Below are 19,966 nucleotides of genomic sequence, written 5' to 3'. Positions count from 1 at the left end.
ATGGGTTGGCACGATGGTGGCGCCTTACTAAAGGGCGGTAGATTTATGAGCACTCCGAAAGTATCAACGCTATGTTTTCAAAGGAGTGGAATCAGGTCAGGTTTATAAGAACGCAGCACTCGGTAGCAGAGAGCCAGACATGCAGTGCCTGCAGAGCGCACCCACCTGACACTTGCTTTTTTTCGTGCGGTGTACCTCTAAGGGTCCTGAGACCGATATTCTGCGAATGGCACCATGTTGGACCATGTTGAGTTTTATTTCATCTCAATGCGCTACTTACATCTGACCTTGGTGTAGGTGACCAATGCCGTGGGTGATTAGTCCACGGCGCATACAGTTTACGCCCCATGCTTTTAGTCGGCCCTACCTTACTTGATAATCATTCCAACGTGTCATTGCCTTTATGAATATATTCCGCTTTTGCCTGTAATATTGCCTAGAGTTTAAAAGAGCTAAAAAATGCCTTCACAACGTTCCACGCACTACGCGAAATAGCACGTGTTTGGGCTCCCATTGTCACGATGCGACAGACAAAGCTCCAGATGGATGTCAGCCTCCTAGCGCCTTGTATCTCAGTACAGCGATAACGCAGTCCTGTACCAAATGTCCATATGACCTCAGAATTGAACTCATTGAGCTGAAAGCATAATCCATTTCGCGTTGTCTAACCTTCTCGCGGTACACATACAGTCCTCTACAACTAATTTATGGTTCCAAAACAGGTTACACACGGTTACGCTCTTTGATCGACTGACTTAGCTAACTAGCCTACGGATAGACTTCAAGAGCTAACGACAAAATCATTCGCATATATTACTGATTACTGACTTGCCGGTCGTTCACATATTCCCCAATTAGCCACCCCGCCACAAAATTCAACTTCTCGCTCGTGATCGCATTCAAACAAACCGCTACACCACCTAAGGGTCCTTAATATCCTGTATGTTGAGTGACAGCCGAATAGCGTACGTGAACGACTTAAAAAGTGACTCACCTAATATCAACAAGTTTTGTTTAAAAATCTTAGAGAGGTGGAAACTTCACTTGGAAGATCTTAAACGAACAATACTGCGTGCGGTCCCGGGCCTAAGCATTTCCGCGTACTTTCAAAAGGATACACCAGGCGGTCGTTGGCTTGCTCGCTGAGCTGGGCAATTTGATTGCAAACGTTTCATCACCAGTCGACGTGACATCATCAGCGCGTCATTGGGGAGCATAGTGATGCGAAACGGTGGGTTAGTGGTTGCGAGGTTAATGGAATTAGTCCACTTTTTCAAAACGTCATCTGGTTGCAAGACTAAAATTTGACACAACCAACGTTACAGTGAATCCAGCGGTTGTGGTTACGATGGACGATGAAGTACGGACGAATAAATAACAGTCGTAAAAAAAATCGCTCAACTGTAGCGCCCTTTCGGTGCCTAGCTGCCATGCCACACGAAGGAAGCACGAGGGCTGGGATACTGTCAGGTTGCCCAAGCCTAGACAGGGGAAGTCGAGAGGCAGAGGTCGGGTTCGAACCACGGACCTTCCGGTCAGTAAATTCGCGCTCTAACCACTTGAGCCATCTCGGTAGTAACGGACACACCTCCCCTAAGTATAGCTAGCACGTTGGTCGAACCTAATACGAACATGTAATACAATATGTACCCCATATAATCGATTATTTACCAGAGAAGCCATATATCTTCAACTGCTTCATCTGACCTGGCAGGTCTCAAAAGCGGAGATAACTTCAACAGCCTTCCAAACCGTGCTCCTGCGCACATCACTTCAAAAAACCGATTGCTCTGCCCGAATTATCCAGTGTTTCGTCTTCCCTGTAGTCCTTATCTCATTCTAGTACGTGTAAAGAGAAGAATTTGCTCGCCCATATGAAACAATCGATCATTTGTCCACCCAATCCTGAAAAGTAGGCCGAAAAGAGGTAATCCTATGCCAACTCACCTCGTTGAGGTCACGGCTAATCTGTTCTGTTTCCTGTAGCCAATTTCGATCTGGTCTATGCAATTCTTATTTCCCGAGGATATCTCGGATTGCTGTCCCATCGTGACGTTAACTCCATCTCCTCAAGGCACCCACTGGTTTGTTAGGACGAACTATGTTTCAGGCTTGTCAAGATGATTGTCGCTTGGTGCAACAAAACAAGTTCTTGGAGGCGAGAGACAGTGGATGGGCAGTAGATGCAGTGTATGATAGAATTGTAATAGCTGCGGAGCAAAATAATTTCAGTTCACCTATCATTTGTGTGTCGCGTTCTAGAACTATTTGAAAATAATCTAACAATCAAAAGACACTAAACTAAGAACGAACAGTTCTTTCCTGTACCTTGTCGCCTCTGGAAGTGAAACTACTCACAGGGCTGCGGAAGATCTAGCGTTGTTATGAGTAGCATGACACGTCTAGATAACGCTCCGTGATGTATCGAATATCATACGAACTAACATGCTTACATTCACTCTAATAAAACTCGAAATTCAGCCGGATTCATTTGAGTCTCCCGTCAAAACCGTGAGCAAACGAGAAGACTTGTGGTTCATTTCTACAAAAGCTTGGTCCGACATGGTGAAAAATCGTGATGTTTCTGTACGGGTAAAGCGACCATCAAGAATCGTCACGTTCGTTGACCAAACGGCTCACAAATACGTCAACTGGGTTGGGCCACTTGTTTTTGGCAGTCTGGGGTCAATGGCTTCTCCTAATATAAAATGAGGCTTTCATCAGGAGGCGAACTGGTTCAACCGTGTTAGGTGATAAATTCTGTGCTGTGAAATTTCAGTTGCATTCATGCCACTTACAACACCGGTGAGAAGATACAAATCACTACGCCGTAGTCCCTTGGAGGTGGTTTAAATAATGATAACCGTTCAGCTGTAATACCCTTTCGGCGTCTAGCTGCCATGCCACCTGAAGGAAGCACGAGGGCTGAGATACAGCCAGACTGCCCGAGCCTAAACAGGGGAAATCGAAAGGCGGAGGTCGGGTTCGAATCACGGATCTTCTGGTCAGTAAAATCGCGCCCTAACCACTGAACCATCTCGCTACCCCCCAGTAGTTGTTTAGATCATGGAGTGGCATATATAACAGACTTGAGTGTACATTCATCCATACAATATGAGAATAATATCCTGTCCATAATTCACCAGTATAGTTCAAGATTCCATTTTAGTTTCAAGCTTCAATGAGAGAACATTGTTGCCGCCCAAGAGCACTTTGGTGCATAGATCTTAAGATAGGACTATAGTGGGGATACAGAAATCTTCAGTACTATCAGTGAAATGAGACGATGAAAATTACTTGCTTCAAACACAGAGCCAGACACCCCCACCTCCCATTTTTTCGACGGTGAACGACCCTCTTGGATAAAGCCTTCATCTCAACAATTCGTATCATAGATAAAAGATAGTGAGGCGCTTAAAACGGAATCATTCGAAGCGATCTCCAATGTCCGTACGTGGCGTTTACTGCACTTCCAAAGAAAAAAGCGATAGATTTTGGATCGCAATATTTTTCTTCTTTGGTGACAAGGCGGTAGAATCAAGTACACATAGAAAACTCTTCTGAAATAGACAGAAGCATAAAAGCCACATGTAGGTATGCGACGAATTACGAGTTAAATGCTCGGATCGACATACACCGACGCCGTGTTGATGGTGGTGGTGGTGGTGGTGAGACAAACGTTGATGAAAATACTCATGGTGTTGATCTTGCGACGACGGGAGAGAAAAATAGAACACCAATCACTTTCCCTGATTTGAAGATAAACGGCGCCAACTACCACCTGGGCGACGTGAAGGATTCTTTGTCGATTTCTGACTAGAGTTGCCACTGTTATTGCTGTTAGCAGGTAGGGTGGTGGGGGCGGTATTGGGAGGTTCCACATGAGGAGAACTATCTGATCGGTTGATGTTCACGGGTGGATTACAACGCTGCTCGTCCAAGCGAGTCGCCTGAACTCGTTGAATAAGAGCAAAGAAATCTTCGTCAGGAACTGTTGGGGCTGAGTGGCGACCCGCGTGTATTGCCTGATTGTGGTTACAAGCATCTCCGCTGGAATCTAGGTGGCTTCCGAGTGGCTGGGACGTAGAGTTGGGGTCGCGTGTGGTTGTCTCATCTCGCACCCTGAGCAAGGGATCTGGTAAGCTGCTTCTCTGGTCGTCAATACGTGTCGAAGTCTGAGAGAGAGAGAGAGAGAGAGAGAGAAATAGACCGATTGAGAGAAAAGTAGTATAAATTAAAAAAAAAATGGAGTCCAACTTTCAGTGAAGTAACACAGTAGATCGATATCGATTTTCGCACACCCGAAAATTCATTCATCGCTGTTTTTGAAGAGGCAATCATGCATTTTTGTTGCATGATCCATTTGTGTTGAGTAGGGTATTCACAAGCGAATACAAGTAGCTAGAAAAATGCGAAACAGCCTAAGAACATGGTTAATTTAACGCAGAAAGCAGACCGAGATTTCTGAAATTCAAAATTTTTTGACGGTCTCCACCCTTTCGCGTTGTGTGTCAGCCACATTAAAAGTATGTTTCGACTCAACAATACGGGACAAACCCGCAAAAAGTACGAAGAATTCTGAAACTGTCCTAAATGCTTTCAGTCACCTTCGGACGCACTACATGCCGTGTTATGATAGTCCTCTGGTCAAATGGAAAACATACCTGAAAGGTACTGCTAAACAGAAAGACTTGTGTACAAAGCTCGTCACATGAGGCAAAATTAAGGCTAACCTGTAGACGAAGAATCATGTCCAAAAACTCAGCATCCGGTTCAAGTGGAGTGCCACTTGCCGCTGCAGCTGATGAAGTGGCTCTTTGAAACCGAGTGACAGAGAACGGGCGGCTTTGAGGTTCGGGTAGACCATCACTGGCCCCGCTTCCAGTGGAGGTGAACATGACACCATGGATGTTGCTCAACGAACTACTCTCAAGCAATTGAAGACCAGGCCCGGCGCGGAGACCCGGAAAGGCCGGCAAACTGGCGCGCTGATCATCCATCCGGTCACCCTGGAAAGAGGTAAGTAGATAGGTAAGGTTCATTTGAATCATTACGTAGTATGAACAGATCTGTAAACGAGTTACCCACAGGTGCCAAACACTTGGTGATGAACACTTCTTTGCCTCTCAGCTGAGCACAGTATTTGAAAAACTTTGCTAACCAGACACGTAGATCAGGTTCTTGCTGTAAGAACGATTTCAATATTTTTTGCATTAAATCAAGTCCACGAGACCCAAGTGACCAGTAAACACGCTACCTGTTATCAGTCTAAATTTTGCTTACTAACTCGTACCTTGTTGGTCACTCTTGTCACATAAGTGCCAGTGTTGGAAAGAAACTCCGAAATCAAGCCAGTCTCCACACACCGTCTTCACTTTGATTCACCAAAAGAATCATCATCATCGACAGCATGACATCAGTGTTCAACACCGATGCTTCACCAAAAGAAAGCCACAATTTATCGACAAATTCTTGAGAAAAAAAGCCACTCGACTATCCCCTACCAGGGAGAAGTCTGGAGAAATACATCTCACTGAGTAGTGTTACGGTAATATTACACAATCACCTAATAATAGCCGTTAAACCATTTGCAAAAGTGGTACCAATAGTTGTGATAACTCGCCATCATCATCGATAGCATATCACTCTTCATTACCGACGTTCCGCCGTCATTCAATCATAATTTACTGGAACGCCTTCTTGTGTGAGGAAGAGAATAAAAGTGGATGGAAGAAGGGACTAGTGCTGGCCGGCAACACTCATTCAGACATCGTCTACCAAGACGAGTGTTGTTGCCCGTGTCTCCTTCAGAATGGCGCGAACCGCGAGGTGGACAGTGCATGACTTGGAAGAAAGGCGTGAAAGAGATCACGAAGAGTTTTGGTGTTGTACGTCTTCTAGGATGGGGTCCCCGTGACTTCGCCTGTGCTTGGCTGGAGACGTTGCAAAAAATGTCGGCTAATCGATGTCAGTGGCGTTCGTGCTGTCAGTTTCTTTCCAGATTGTCTGATTGAGCGGTTGGAGGTGTGGCACCTCAGAATGCTTGACATAAGCCAGCGCTTGGTCCCCTGCCTCACCCACTCTTTTTCTCTNTGTTGCTGTCTTTGACGATGATGATGATGATGATGATGATGATGATGATGATGATGATGATGATGATGGCAGCAAGAATGGCATTAATATTGATCATGTATATAGGGAATTAGTCGGACAGTAGTAGTAGGAACAGCCCCTAAAAGAGATCAGCTCCAAGTTCCTCGAGTGTGGACCCCTCCCCAAAGAGAGACGACCATTGATCAATTGTTAACCGGTGCATCAAACTGTTTGTGGTGCGGCAAAGTTGTGCTTTGTCAAACACCGCAAGTCCTATGCAGTCTAAAGACCAAACGTTGACTTACTTGCATCCCTTCGATTAGATCAAAAAGCGCCTCATTCGATGCTTGGTCAATGTGAGCTGGAGTGGCCGATGGAAGAACAACACCATCGCCTGACTCTGCATGCCCATTTGATGTGATCGCAGACTGAGTTACTGATGTTGCACGAAGAAAACATCGCTGTTCGTCCATACGACGAGACTGTGAAGCGAGTAAAAGCGAGAAAAACTCCTGCGAATCATCAGCCTGCTCTTCCTCCTCTGCAGCTGTGCTGGTCGTTTCGGCATTACCACGGTCTGAATTTGCTCTACCGATTGCTTCTATGTTTTCTAGTTGATCCTCCAAATCCTCCGAATGGTTACTCGATTCGCGGCGTTGTGTGGAATGCCGTTGGAATGTGGGAGCGTTTGAGTAGAAGTTTGTCTGTGGACGACAGGAATTCAACAAAAATAATATAGGAACTAAGTTTCCATAATCAATACGGTAGTGCACAAACACTAAACAGTGAGCACGCGTCAAAACCAGTCAGCCCACCACGGTGAAGTTCAAGACAGCTCCAGGATCCGGTCACAAGCACTTGTTCGCGAGGTCCGGAGGAGGTTAAACCTATTCCTGGCTTTTCCACCGTCCTAGGTTGAACCAAGACATACTGGAAGTACAGGGGATCTCTCCGTAGAGAAGTCATTCCGGTCACGATAAGTTACTGTTGGATCCCTTTAGGGGAAAATGCCTGGCCAGAAATCAACTTAGCTCGATTCCACCGGACAACTAGCCCCATAAACTTATTATTCGACTGATTAGGTGAGTCTTACAAAATGGAATGAAATGAGCATTACTCAGAAAGAAAAACAGAAAGAGAAAAACTGACCTAGTTATAGGGAGTCACGCCAAATTTGTAGTGATCGACAGGGATTTTAATTGAAGGTATTGGTGACACTCGTCCGAGGTTTTGGAAAGGCCGTCAACATCATAATATTTTCCAAGTTCTACAACTAGAATATCTAAAGCTTAGAGCTTGCTCCGCCTTGATGGAAACTTGTTACCTAAAAAGCAGCATTTTTCGAGTAGTTGACGAAGAACAGACGAAAGGGGACAAAAAAACCTTTCGGTGCCTAACTGCCATGCCACCCGAAGGAATCACAACGGCTGGGATACTGCTCAGACAGAAAACGAGATTCAAAGGTCGGGTTCGAACCATGGATCTTCCGGTCAGTAAATTCACGCTCTAACTACTGAGCCATCTCGCTCCTATGAAACCTCATGACTGGTATGAGATTCAACAAATATTCACATCCGGAAGAGTTCTGTTGTGGTAATAACATGAATCCTGGTATATATATAGTAAAAGCGTTAAATATATAAAAACATCTCAGGAGTTGACAAACCTTGGAGTACTGGACACAAGGACACACTGTGAGATATTTTATACATCAGACACATTCAACTCAGAAGGATCTGGGGAAGTGGGCCTCCTTTGACACACGGCAAATGAAGAACCGATTGTTGGCACGTTGGGTTGCTGAGTGAAACCGATCACGCTACATGACGAGTCGAGTGAAGCATTTGATAGACTGCTTGTCCAAATCGACTACATCCCACATTCACATGGTTAAAATTTTGCACCGCCACCGCAGGTACGAACTGTCCTGCGGAAAGACATTACACAGTTTTCATAAAGGAAACTACTCACAAGGTTGCTGAAAGCCCTTCGTCGCAGAGTTCTTGATCGAAGATGTTTTCACATCAATGGTGATATTGTAAACGAACTCTGAGAGTAAATCGCCTCATCGAAAACTAACTTGGTTAACTCCACTGACTGGATAGTTGGCTAGGTACTTCTGAGACACCCTTTTTCAAAGTAACCTTTCCTGATGCTATATTCGGTTACCCTGTTGGTTTTCGTTCGAAACCCTCGTAGTTAATCTTGAAATTTCATCTTGACTTCACAGGAAACTTGAGCTACCGTTTAGCCTTAGCAACCTTTCAGTGCCTAACTGCCATGGCACCCGAAGGGAGCACTGGGATACTGCTAGGTTTCCCAAGCCTTAATAGGGGAAGTCGTGATGCAGAGGTCGGGTTCGCACCACGGGCTTTGTAGTCAGTAAATTCGCTCTCTTACTGAGCCAAGCTTTCAAAATAATGATTCTTTTCCACTTGACGAACCAGGTTCGTTGACTTTGAAAAGTATGAAAGCAAATATCAGGCCTCTTAAGCCAATGGTTTCTATGTATATGTGTGAAATGTATGAAACCACACAACGTGGGCCACGTCTTCCTGCAGAGCACTAGAGTCTAATCGAATTGGTGATTCATACACCAGGTATTTCAAATGCCTGTGAGGCATCAATCGTGGAGTAAATTTACTGACTGAATTATCAGTAGTGCATTTCAACAAAAGCTCTATAGGGTTCAATTTCAGTGAGGAGGCCAAAGCTGAATCTCAGAACTACGGAGGAAAATTGATGTATGATGGGTGCACGCTGCTAGATCTCTCAATCATCCACTTGACCGATTCGTTAGTCTTCCTTCGTAAATCGTTGTGTGACGATTGATGGACTGCACTATCTCACTCCTACGAGGCCATCCTAGTTGCCCATAGATCGATGCATCGTTCAATAAAAGGCAAAAAAATCACCGACCCAAACCACTTACCATAGTCCCCTTCTTCTCAACAGCATCTTCAGGAATATCTGCAAAATAAACAGATATACATATGCGGAGAACAACTAAACAAATGGTATTTAGGAACCGAATTTCATTACAAATCTAAGGTGATACCCTCATCATAGCGGCGAGAACACTGGAAAATTTGTAAGAATAAAAAAACACATGACGAATAAACTCAATCAACCCCAACAGCCTTGGGATCATAATCTTGTGTCCTCACACCCTGATATAAATATAGTGCCATTATATTGCTGTTGTTGTTTTTTTTTTAATGAGGCTCTCATTCCGTCTTCAAGTCATCACTAAACTGGTATGAACTCTATCCAAAGAGAAAAAGCATCCGAAACTATCGAGATTTGTCACGATGAAATGTATGCTTCCACTTAACGAAGTCAACTTCTATACCCGTAAAAACCTACGTGAGGCACCGGTATACTCACCGGCTCGTGATAGAAGATATCAGCAACTTTATTTCAACCGGGGATGAGTGCTCTGAAGAAATCCGAACCTGAGACATTGTTTCAAACGTTAACCGGTCGAATTGTTACGAACGAATATCGTTTGTGACACCCGAATAGCAACTGCTAAATAACGTGTCGGAGATGCTACTTCCGCTTACTCCCAGCTTCAAGCCTATCGACCAGTGCTCTAACTAAATGGTGTGTTAGTATCCATGCGGCCCGTGGCAACCTAGCAAGTCATTAACTCACGTTTAAAAAACGCAAATCATCATCATCATCATCATCATTCTCATAACTTGTAATACTTGTCGTATAGTGGTTGTAGCTGCCACAGTTTCGTTTACCGATGATTCGGGGTGGGGGGGGGTAGCTACGCATTACAGGCGGGAGCTGATAAATTGATGCATAAATCCAGCACTGTCAGTGGGCTGTCAAGTGGGGGGTTGGAAAAGGAGTTATGCATTGAAGGCATTAGCTTGGATACATGAGCGCAATTGAGGACGCGACGAAGCAGGGTCGGTAGTTTTGAAATTAGCGGATAAACGTACCTATCGACTTCGTAATTTGGGTCAACGGCTGTGGAGGGTGCGAAGCAGCGACTTTGAAGACCGACAGTGGAATCGGACTGCTCCCTCAATGGAGAATTTGTCGTCAAACCCTACACAATCGCGCTTCGGGTTTTGTGTCCCATGATATAAAGTAGACACAATCAAATGATTCACGTTGACAGCCCCTGACGATGCTATTCACAATGTAAATCAAATCGACTGTTGTCTGACAAAGTACTGACTGAGAGGACTGACATCGTTGAAGAGGGTCTTGCTCGGTGTGACGTATCGAAATGGTGACAAAATCAGGCTAGGCTAGAACTTTGCCATATTAAAATTTCTTCGAACCTACGAGGTCCACGTGAAATCCACAGTTGGTTACAATTCAACTTAAGAAACGGGATAAGACTGCATCCGGACCTTGCTGCCACACGGACAGCGGTGACCCGTGCGTGTCCGCCAGAAAGTGGCCATGCAATAAAGCAAGTAACCTGATTGCAGTTACTTTGTGTAAGAGTTGTTGGACGAAGAAGTTCCCATGGAGAAGGAGTAGGGGAAGCAGTTCAGGAGTTGCTCCAGCAGCCCAAGAAACTGGACTTGGTCGATTTTTCCACTGCGCAGGTAGCTTCACTACAGCTGTACAGCTACATCGATAAGCGTTAACCTATACATGGAGGCTATGAAGTGTCCGATTGTCCTATGATTTATTTTTACACCGCATCAGAGAGCGATTCGGGTAAAAGTGGAAAACACGTTCGAAACAATTATGCAACCACATGATTTCCCGTCTATTCATTCGTCTATCGCTGGGGGACGGAAGTTCAGAATTTCAAACTGCCACAGAGATGATGAAGTGTATGAGAAAGGCGCTGTCGATGAATCAAGCGTCCTCTAGCGACATTGGCCTAATCGCCACGGAGCAATAACCGTTATTTTTATCACCCTCAGCTACAGGATCCTAAGGAAACACAAACCTCACGAAATCTTTCATCCGACTGGATGCACTTGAAGACAGCCCATCAGTGGTGTGTTTGTATTTATGATGTAGTAAAGAACAACGATCAATTAACGGACACACAAACCAAATCGTAAATTCAGCCTGATGACCTCGAAGCTGTGTGATTACGAATCACGCTGGACAACACCAACTCACCAAAACAACCTATAAGAACAGTTGTTGTTTTCCCATCGGATGTTGTGACTAATTCCACAGTATCGAGCACTTCGTCTGCCGATGCCGCCAGTTCTCTTTCCAAGTCCGCATCTAAGTCCGGATCGAAATCGTCCTGATCCTCCTCAGTCTCCTCTCCTGACCCCCTCGAAGAATGAATAAGTGATGAAGACCCCGCAGCAGTTGTTGGAATGCCTTCAAATCCGCTTAGTATGGGAGCCGATCGCGGGGACCATGTTAGTCCGCTGGATGGAGGGTCCCAGATGGGATTCGATGGGCACCGTAAAACCGCGTTGTGTGGTTCTTTCCCACCCTCTACGGGTACACACGATGGTGGCGGGAGTTGGGTGTTAGTTCCACCACCGGGAGTGGCTGCATCGTTTGAGTTCAATAAACACTTTATCTCACGAATCATCAACTGTGCTGTTATAAATCCCGCATCGTCGTGAAGCTGTAAAGGCGACACAAAAGCAAGTTACAAACGGAATGACAAATAAACTGTCGTAGTGAAGAGGTTTGTTTTCGTAAGGCCAACAAACAGGCAAGTAGTAAACAATGACAGAGGATGGACGCTGATTATGGACACAGCTCCCTCCATTTTACTCAGCAGGCCGAAATGCAACAACTTGTGCTTAAGTGCATTTATGTGTCTCGCCCATCGATCACGAGGACAGCCAACAAACAACAGCCCAACACAGGCAAATACACTCCACCTGACATTCACTCACACTGATCCGCCACCCATATGCTCAAACCGGGCTGTGTGAGCGACAGCCTGACAGGCGCAGAGCAGACATGTGCGCACACGGTTGCAAGCATCGACGGAAAGTCCGGCATTCGAACAGAGTGCATTTTCTTGCCAAACCACTGCTAATCAGGAGAGCAATCGCGCCACATGTCAGAGACCGTATACATCAAACACGGAAAGATAATCATATCAAACGCACAGAGATTATGCAGTCTCGAGGGCAGATAAGCCGACAATGATGCTTGAAAAGCAGACCGAACGCCAGACACTATCGTTAGCGTAGCAGCCATCTGTCTGTCCTGAGCTCAGACAAAGATAAGGAAAAAACAGATTGTTTGTATTAATCTGGTTTCAAACCAATCTTGACAGCTCCAAGCCAGGAATAACTTCGATCTATCTAAATCGGTGGTGTCTGGAAGATTCGAATTGTCACTTACTTGGTTACGGATTCGAAGTGTGAACGCATAAAAATTAACCCGACAGTCACGCATCTCAGACAGCGTTGGTATCAATGCGAACAAACTAAACCTGTTCGGATGAAGGTCACGAAGTGGGTTGTCTTTATGACTGTTGAACCCTGCGGTTTATGCCACTTGTCGCGTGACAAACTTAGGGAACTAGTTAGAGAGGAACTGAACTTAAGTAATGGCAAACAAGAAACCGGTTGAGAAAGGTAGAATCCAATCAGCATCATATACGAGAAGCCGGTCAACAACAACTCCCAAGGAGTGAACCACGTGATTAGGGGAAGTTGATGATCTGCTCGAACTGTACGCGGCCAAACTACTAATCTGAGGGCCTCGTAATATATTTGACTCCCAAAAAGGAACAGCTGTAGAACACTGTTCGACTTTCCATCGTAGATTGACGCAGATCATGAACACGACGAAACCTCGACTGGGACTTCATAGTCCGCTGACTACCTATGAAGTAAATCCGAATCGTAAACGAATCCCAACGAATCAAACGTTAGGTTGAGCCTGGCAGAGCACTCGACGAAACTCTAAATTGACGTTGCCCAGAAGGAAAGCAACACACCTTAAAGCGTGAGGCGCCACTCCACGAGGGGTTCCGAGGAAACACCTCTAGTTTCGAAGCTAAGTAACGTCTACTTCACACAATGGCAGGCACGCTAACGTATCTGAATTGACAAAGCAAACGCGATCGCTCTTCAAAACTGGCTAAACAGTTGCAAGCAGCCTAAATTGATGCATTGTGTTCATCAGCTCAGAAGTCGAGTTAAAAGGAACACCAATGACCCTTGCGCTGTGAACACATCCCCAAAGCACCTTAGCTCAGGTAAATTGTATCTCAGACAAAAGCCCTAATGTATCTGCTCGGGATTTTCCACATGAAAATAAGTCCGGCACTTGTCTGTGAGGGAACACGATTTCCTTTCCAAAGAATATGGTTGTAAAATTTCCATAAATACATACGAAGAGGTGAGTCTCATCTGTTTAATTTTACAGTGGCTCATCAATGGAGAGAAGACGTGGAAACGAGCATAACCGTTGTTCCACGCTGAGAAGTTGAACCTGATGACCTGGAATGTGGAAATACTGGAACAACAGAGTATTGTCCACTCGTGTGTGGATTACTCTCTAAGAAAGAATCGCTGGACTTCAGCAAGATGGAAGAACGACAAAGAATACTCGTAGTATATAAAATCTTATTCATTCCATTTCGTAAAACACAGCACCTAATTATCCTACGGTGTATTCCTTCGGTTCTGGAGTACAGTGGGGTCATTTCAAACGTTAGAAAAGAGACCACCCGAGTAACTTACCTCACGTGCAATTTGTCGATGGCGCCTAGCACACCGCACCGCTAAATCAAAACGCCGTAAACTGGTGTACTCATTGGTCAGGGACCAATGAGCACGACCCTCACCGACACGGTCACCAAGCCGACGAGCAATGACGAGATGACGTAGAAGATAAACAACAGCAGTGCTGTGATCCTGAAGTATCCCGTGTGTGTTGCCAAGACTGTAGCAAGCCTGTGCTTCTAGAGCAATATCTTTGAGCTGTTGCGCAAGGAACAGGGCATGGCTAAATTGGACACAAAATAGGGTTTGTGATTGATACAGTCGAAAGCAGCATTCGTAGAGTCGAGTTTCGTGGAAAAAACACTGATCGATACGTATCACAGTAAACACCATCGCGGTTGCGATGCGATAATGCAAAAGATTCGAATTATTCGATAACCCGCTTGGTAACGCCCCATTCCAACTATGGAGTATCCTGAAATGCGTCCGTCATACATAAAAAATATGCAAATATGCTACTGTTAGAGGAGTTAAGTAGCTAAGAGTATATGGAAGAATCGCGGGATCCGAATTGTGCGCGAAACAAAAATACCCCATTTTCTCCATAGCTACTGTATTCCATAAATTAAACGTCTGGATGACCTGAATATTTNTATATATATATATATATATATATATATCAGTTGCCCGTAAATATGTATAAAAGTAAATCAACAGACAAGCTGCAGGCAACCCAGAGATGCATGGTTACATGCAGAATGGATAGCGGTTGGGATAGTTGTGCGATGGGAAATTTCCAACAGAGAGCGTAGTAAAACAATTAAACCGTTATATGAACAAATCCGGCACATCAGACCAATTGACAGGCGAAATTCACATCTGCGTGGCTTATCAAAGTGTTACAAGACAACCGTCTCAATACGTCCCATCAGAGGCATGTACGATTTATCAGAGCGCAAGACTAATCACAGATTATACCGAATTGTTAAGCCTTCTAGTGATTTGGTCAATTACTGCTGAGTGGCTCATCCAAAATCAATCAATTTACCAGTTATAAACCATGTACCAAAGGCACATTGGTTCCAGCTGCCACAGTTTCGATCGCTGAAAAGTTGGAGAGTGAGAGAGATACGACCAGGCCTTGGAGGCCATAGAGGTTTTGGAATTGGGTGGCTAAGCATTGAAATCGGTAGCTTTGACGAACGGGTGCCACTGACCGTGCGATTGGACCATTTCTGCCAGTGTCATTAACCATTGGTGACTTAAGTCCCGGAGTCCCCATCCAGGGAGGCAGCAGCTGTCGACTCGACTAAGTTTGCTAGTTAACGTTTCCATACTTCGTTGCCAGGTTATACATTGTCCACCTATCGGTCACTTCTACTCAGCACATGGATGGGGCTCTTGCGAGGCGAACGGTTTTCTGGCATGCAGAATACATGTCCTAAACAGCATAACCTATGAAGCGTGAGTAATTCATCTATCATGAAAAGGCTGCTTCTTCCTTAGACCATCTGGCGTATCTCAGCATTAACAATCCATTATCCCCACCAGACCTGAATATCTCATCTTCAGCAAGTCCATACAACCGCCCAGGTAAACAAATTTATTCACCACGTTGATTAACTCATCTGCAAGCGCCAGATTTCGGTTAGATTCTTCTAACAGCATTTTACACTTTGCGGGTGTGAACCTATACTGAACAGTGAGGCAGAGTTATTTAGGTTATTTAAAATCGTTCGCATTTGGGAAGGATCTGAACCAAAGAGAGCAATATCGTCCGCATTTTTCAATGTCCGTAAAATACAGCTATGCTCTTGTGCCCTTTTCGAAGATTGGGATGACGATTGGGAATCTGTTTTAGTTCCGGATCTTCTGTAGTATCGTTCTCAGACTGTTCACTATGACCTGACACCTTCTTTGAAGAGTACCGGGTGCATAACGTCCTGACTAGCTACCTTATCGCCTTTCAGGAATGCTTACTCCTGCTGGATGTCAATTGCTGATACCAAATTGGTGACGATGTTCTATTCAGGCCTGCTGAGTTCTTCCAGCGGTTGTGTAGAAGACCAGTTAAACTGTTCTCTAAAGTGCTCAGCCTATTGCTCAAGACGACGATTAAAGGAGTGAATCTCCGTTCCGCCTTCCTCGCACACTTTTTCATCGACACCTGCTTTCTTTCGATCGGTTGATCGAAGCAGCTGAAATAGGGTGCGGCTTTTACCTAAAACGAAAGCCTTCTACATCTCCAGGACCTTCGCAATCCACCAGAGCTCTCTGACATTCTTCAAGATCTTGGTTATCCGGTGTTTGGGAGGTATGCGTGTGCCATTACAGACACTAATTACAGGAATGACCTCTCTCGTAGCAATGAGATATCGACGAAATTCAGTGTTCATTTAGTCGAGTTTGGTCGCTTCGATAAACGGTTCTGAAAGCTGAGAGCATAGTTCCTTGGACTCGCTTCAATTCCACCTCCAAACAATTTTCGTTATCCGCATGGCACTGCGCCCCCAATGGCTTTCTAGCCAGCTCAGCTCGATACGCTTGAGCTACTGGAAGTTGTCGAAATTGATGAAGGGAAATGCACTGTTTCGGGCTGACGGAAAGCGAAGTCATAACAGGACTCGTACAATGACACGATCAGGGTCAAGTTGGGTACACTAAAAGGAACGACAATTTTGGCACTCTTCATCGGTAATCGTACTCGCCAGGGAGAGATGATGATCAGCACACAACTGAAACAATCGCTCCCCATTATCCGTATGCTCAGCATCCACTCCAAATCTACTACCTACTTGTGCTTCTTCCGGGTTTAGTTGTCCAACTTGGGCAATCATATCACCTACCATAATTAATGTATCCGTCCTTTTTGCTGACGCAACGGTCACGACAGATCTCGAGTAAATTTGTACTTCTCAGTTTCAGAACTGCATTCTGTCGGAGTGTACGTTGATACGATAGACACCGTTTACCGCATCCATCTGCATTGAAATTGATTGAGCCAGACAACCGCATAAAAGCGTTCAGCTGTAGCACCCTTTCGGTGCCTAGCTGCCATGCCACCCGAAGGGAGCACGAGGGCTGGGATACTGCCAGGTTGCCCAAGCCTAGACAGGGGAAGTCGAGTGGCGGAGGTCGGATTCGAACCGCGGACCTTCAGGTTAGTNAAAAGTAAGGTTTCAGAAAGAGATGCCCGTTGTCCAATTTGACATAGAGTATAGACAGTAAAGGCTGCAACGTGGATCAGATCTTTTGAGGTTAGCAGGTAACTATTTTAGTTTGTTTTTCTAGACGATGGTTGAGACACAGAACAGTGGCTGGGAGATTGGCAGATTGGTAGATTGCACTGTATTGTATGACCGGTTGGGAGGTGTGAGATGGAAGGCTGGTGAGCGAAGAGCTGCAAGTGCAAATGATACTTCACGGCTACCCGGGCTGAGGAAGGGGTTTGGTTGAGGTATCCCACCTTGAGCCTTTGACTCAAAAGTCTGACTCACAGGACATTGGGGGGATGTAGGGTTTTGTCCGGGACTCTGCCCCTAGCCTCTGACTCAATAGTCTGGACCGCGAGATAGCGAGCGTTGGTGGACCCTCCTTGAAGCCAATGACCCAAATGTCTGACGTATTTGGCTGTGGGGGGGGGGGGTCTGGCCCGAGGGTGCAGGGGGTAGGACATCACTGTCTTACTCCTGATGCGGCTGTGACATCAACTGTCATTTGAGCAGCACCGAGCTCTGTGGTTTTAAAAGTATTTCGGCCGTACTGAATAATGCGCCGGCGGTCACGGCCAACCGTTGGGCGACCAGAGTGTGCGCTTTCTGGGGCCGACCTTTTCTAACCCGTCCTTCTTTCTTCGAGGCAGCATTGCTGCTTCCATAAATATGGATATGCTGGTCGCCTGGGTGAAACCTTACTGCCTTCACACTCCTGTCGCAGAGGACAGCACGACTTTAACCTCCAGACTGCCTCGTAATACGATTACTCGCAGTACGGGGACTCGCTGTTCCTCGTCGGGCTGCCCCACTGTTGGCCTTAAGGAACTGAGTTCCAGCAAGTATAGCCCGTAGGATTACAGGCATCAACACCACGGCAGATTTAGGTCGAAATGACTCACAACCACCGAGCTAACACTGAATTTTCACTCAACGTGCCGCCCTTATTTGCTGCTGTCTTTGGAACTAGCCAGAGACGTTGTATGTGATGTCACACAAACATAACAAATATACTGGACTTCAGGCCCATACCCTCAGAGTACCCTTTGTGTTATCGCGTTCACAGTTAACGCGATATTTAGCTTCAAACAAAAACTAGAGTCACCATAGTGCCGACGCTGCAGTCGATCTCGACTGGTTGATTTGTTGTGGCCAAACTGGAAAGTATTGTTCTCAAACTGACAATGTCTTCCATAAAACCTTATCAACGACATCTAGATGACACCTCACTAGCGAGTGGTGCATAAATTCATCCAATGGTCACTTTAGAAATACATAATTGAGTAGGGTGACAAACTGGCCATTTTAGATACACTCGTTAGCGCACGCGCAAACGGTACCACAAGACCTAGTACCAACAGGAAGCGAACCTGCGTGGGACAACACACCCACTTCTCGAACCTCCGCTCGATTTACTGTCTTTTGGACAGGACAAAAGAAATTGCCACGAGAGAAGAGGCGGGACCGGCGTAAAACAACTGCTACGAAACCGGTACAGTATGTCCCTTAGGCACTAAGATACCGCTGAAATCAGCCTCTTTGGGTCCGTCCTAAAATGGGGACATGATGTTAGGCGGAATTCCGCACCGATACCGCTCTACCGCTCACAGTTAGGCGCTGTTACGACCACGAAGCCCATCCTGCACGCGATTGGCCAAAAGATCGGCCCGCTTGCCGGTCAAGCATCAATGCGAGCCCTGATTGGTTGAAAGTCTGGACCCTACAGCCAATCATGATCCCGTATCATAGATCAGCTCAGGTTACTGACTACGTGCGCATTCCCCTTTGCAAGATTTTTGATCTCATTGGAAATAAAACACGATTGATCGAGTCCTTTTACGATGTGAGCACGTCTCTCGACCAACCTGTTATGTCATAACTGGAAAAGTCACGAACTCCTCTTAGAGCTCCAGAGCTCCTGAGAACTGGGTCGCTTAATGATGCAAAACACCACCAGTCTGGTGATAGGCCGGGATACACAGCCATTCGAGTAGTTTCGAATTCGCCCCATGGCACTCTATTAGGTCGCATGAGGCAGTTGGCGAGTTAAGTTGCTCCTTGGCGCCTGGGTATTTGGTAAAGGGGCCGAGATAATGGAATAATGATAATGAAAAACACTCATTGTTAGGTCTGAGCAAACCCTGATATATTACTAAATTGTTGGGTTTGCGGATTTAGTTCATGACAGGCTTAAGTGCCACAAGCATGTGATTCAACAAGGATTCAATTGAGAAATTCAACAAACCACCCGTTCTTTGTATGATTACTTGTTAAAGACGCCCTATGGCCGCTGAAGCGATGGTCTTGACTCGAGGGGATCACAAAGAAATATCGTTCCGTAACCTCAAAAGGAGTGGCTTCCACTGATCACTCCATTCTCATTACCTGATCGCACCAACTGATGAGATGTTTTCAGTAAAAGTTGGTGAATTAGTACAGGTGCTCACCGGTAGTTTTCTGCAGCTGAATTGAAGTCCGCAAGGAAGATGAATGCGTTCCCCAAATTACTGTATGCACGGCGTTGTGCGGCCACGTCACCAAACTCCCGCGCAAAGTTCAGGCGCTAAAAATTCATGAATAAGAAAATAATATTAAAAAATGGGATGGGCAGCTTTGTGGTACCGAACTCTGTCGTGCCTACAACGGAACGAGAAGAACAAGTAGCGGACTTTGTAATGTACTACTCATAAGGTTGCTGAAAATCCATCGACAGCCCACGACCGGTTTCGCCCTACCTGATAAGCCCCAAGAAGGGCGAAACCGGTCGTGGGCTGTCGAAGAGTTTTCAGCAACCTCATGAGTAGTGCATTACTTAATTTTTTGTTTATGAGTCTACTGCAGACTATGAGAGTTGAACGGTGTAAAGTCCACCTTGAAGAATTAATCACTCTAAAGCAGCTCTCCATCCTAGGAGAAGGCAGATGTGGCAAACGTTTGCGAAAAGGTATGGATTTTAAAACTTCAGATGAATATTCATTTATTCCGGGTGTGTGTGTGGGGGGGGGGGTACCTCCAATC

The 19,966-nt window shown here is 45.6% G+C and overlaps 1 protein-coding gene across 1 annotated transcript in view; it reads right to left on the bottom strand.

Moving 5' to 3' along the window:
* Positions 1 to 3,498: 3,498 nt before the first annotated feature.
* T265_11089 (hypothetical protein) overlaps positions 3,499 to 19,966 on the bottom strand; it is a gene marked incomplete at both ends in the record, with an annotated part of 30,190 nt that continues 13,722 nt past the window's right edge. Inside the window, 7 exons of the mRNA XM_009177652.1 lie at positions 3,499 to 4,175; positions 4,734 to 5,009; positions 6,399 to 6,797; positions 9,026 to 9,063; positions 11,203 to 11,671; positions 13,755 to 14,019; positions 19,396 to 19,511. Coding sequence (XP_009175916.1) covers positions 3,741 to 4,175; positions 4,734 to 5,009; positions 6,399 to 6,797; positions 9,026 to 9,063; positions 11,203 to 11,671; positions 13,755 to 14,019; positions 19,396 to 19,511 — 1,998 coding nt within the window. The remainder of the gene's footprint in view (positions 4,176 to 4,733; positions 5,010 to 6,398; positions 6,798 to 9,025; positions 9,064 to 11,202; positions 11,672 to 13,754; positions 14,020 to 19,395; positions 19,512 to 19,966) is intronic.

Source organism: Opisthorchis viverrini (assembly GCF_000715545.1).
Source record: "Opisthorchis viverrini unplaced genomic scaffold opera_v5_441, whole genome shotgun sequence".
Lineage (NCBI taxonomy): Eukaryota > Metazoa > Platyhelminthes > Trematoda > Opisthorchiida > Opisthorchiidae > Opisthorchis > Opisthorchis viverrini.
This window is presented reverse-complemented; position numbering and strand designations above follow the sequence as displayed.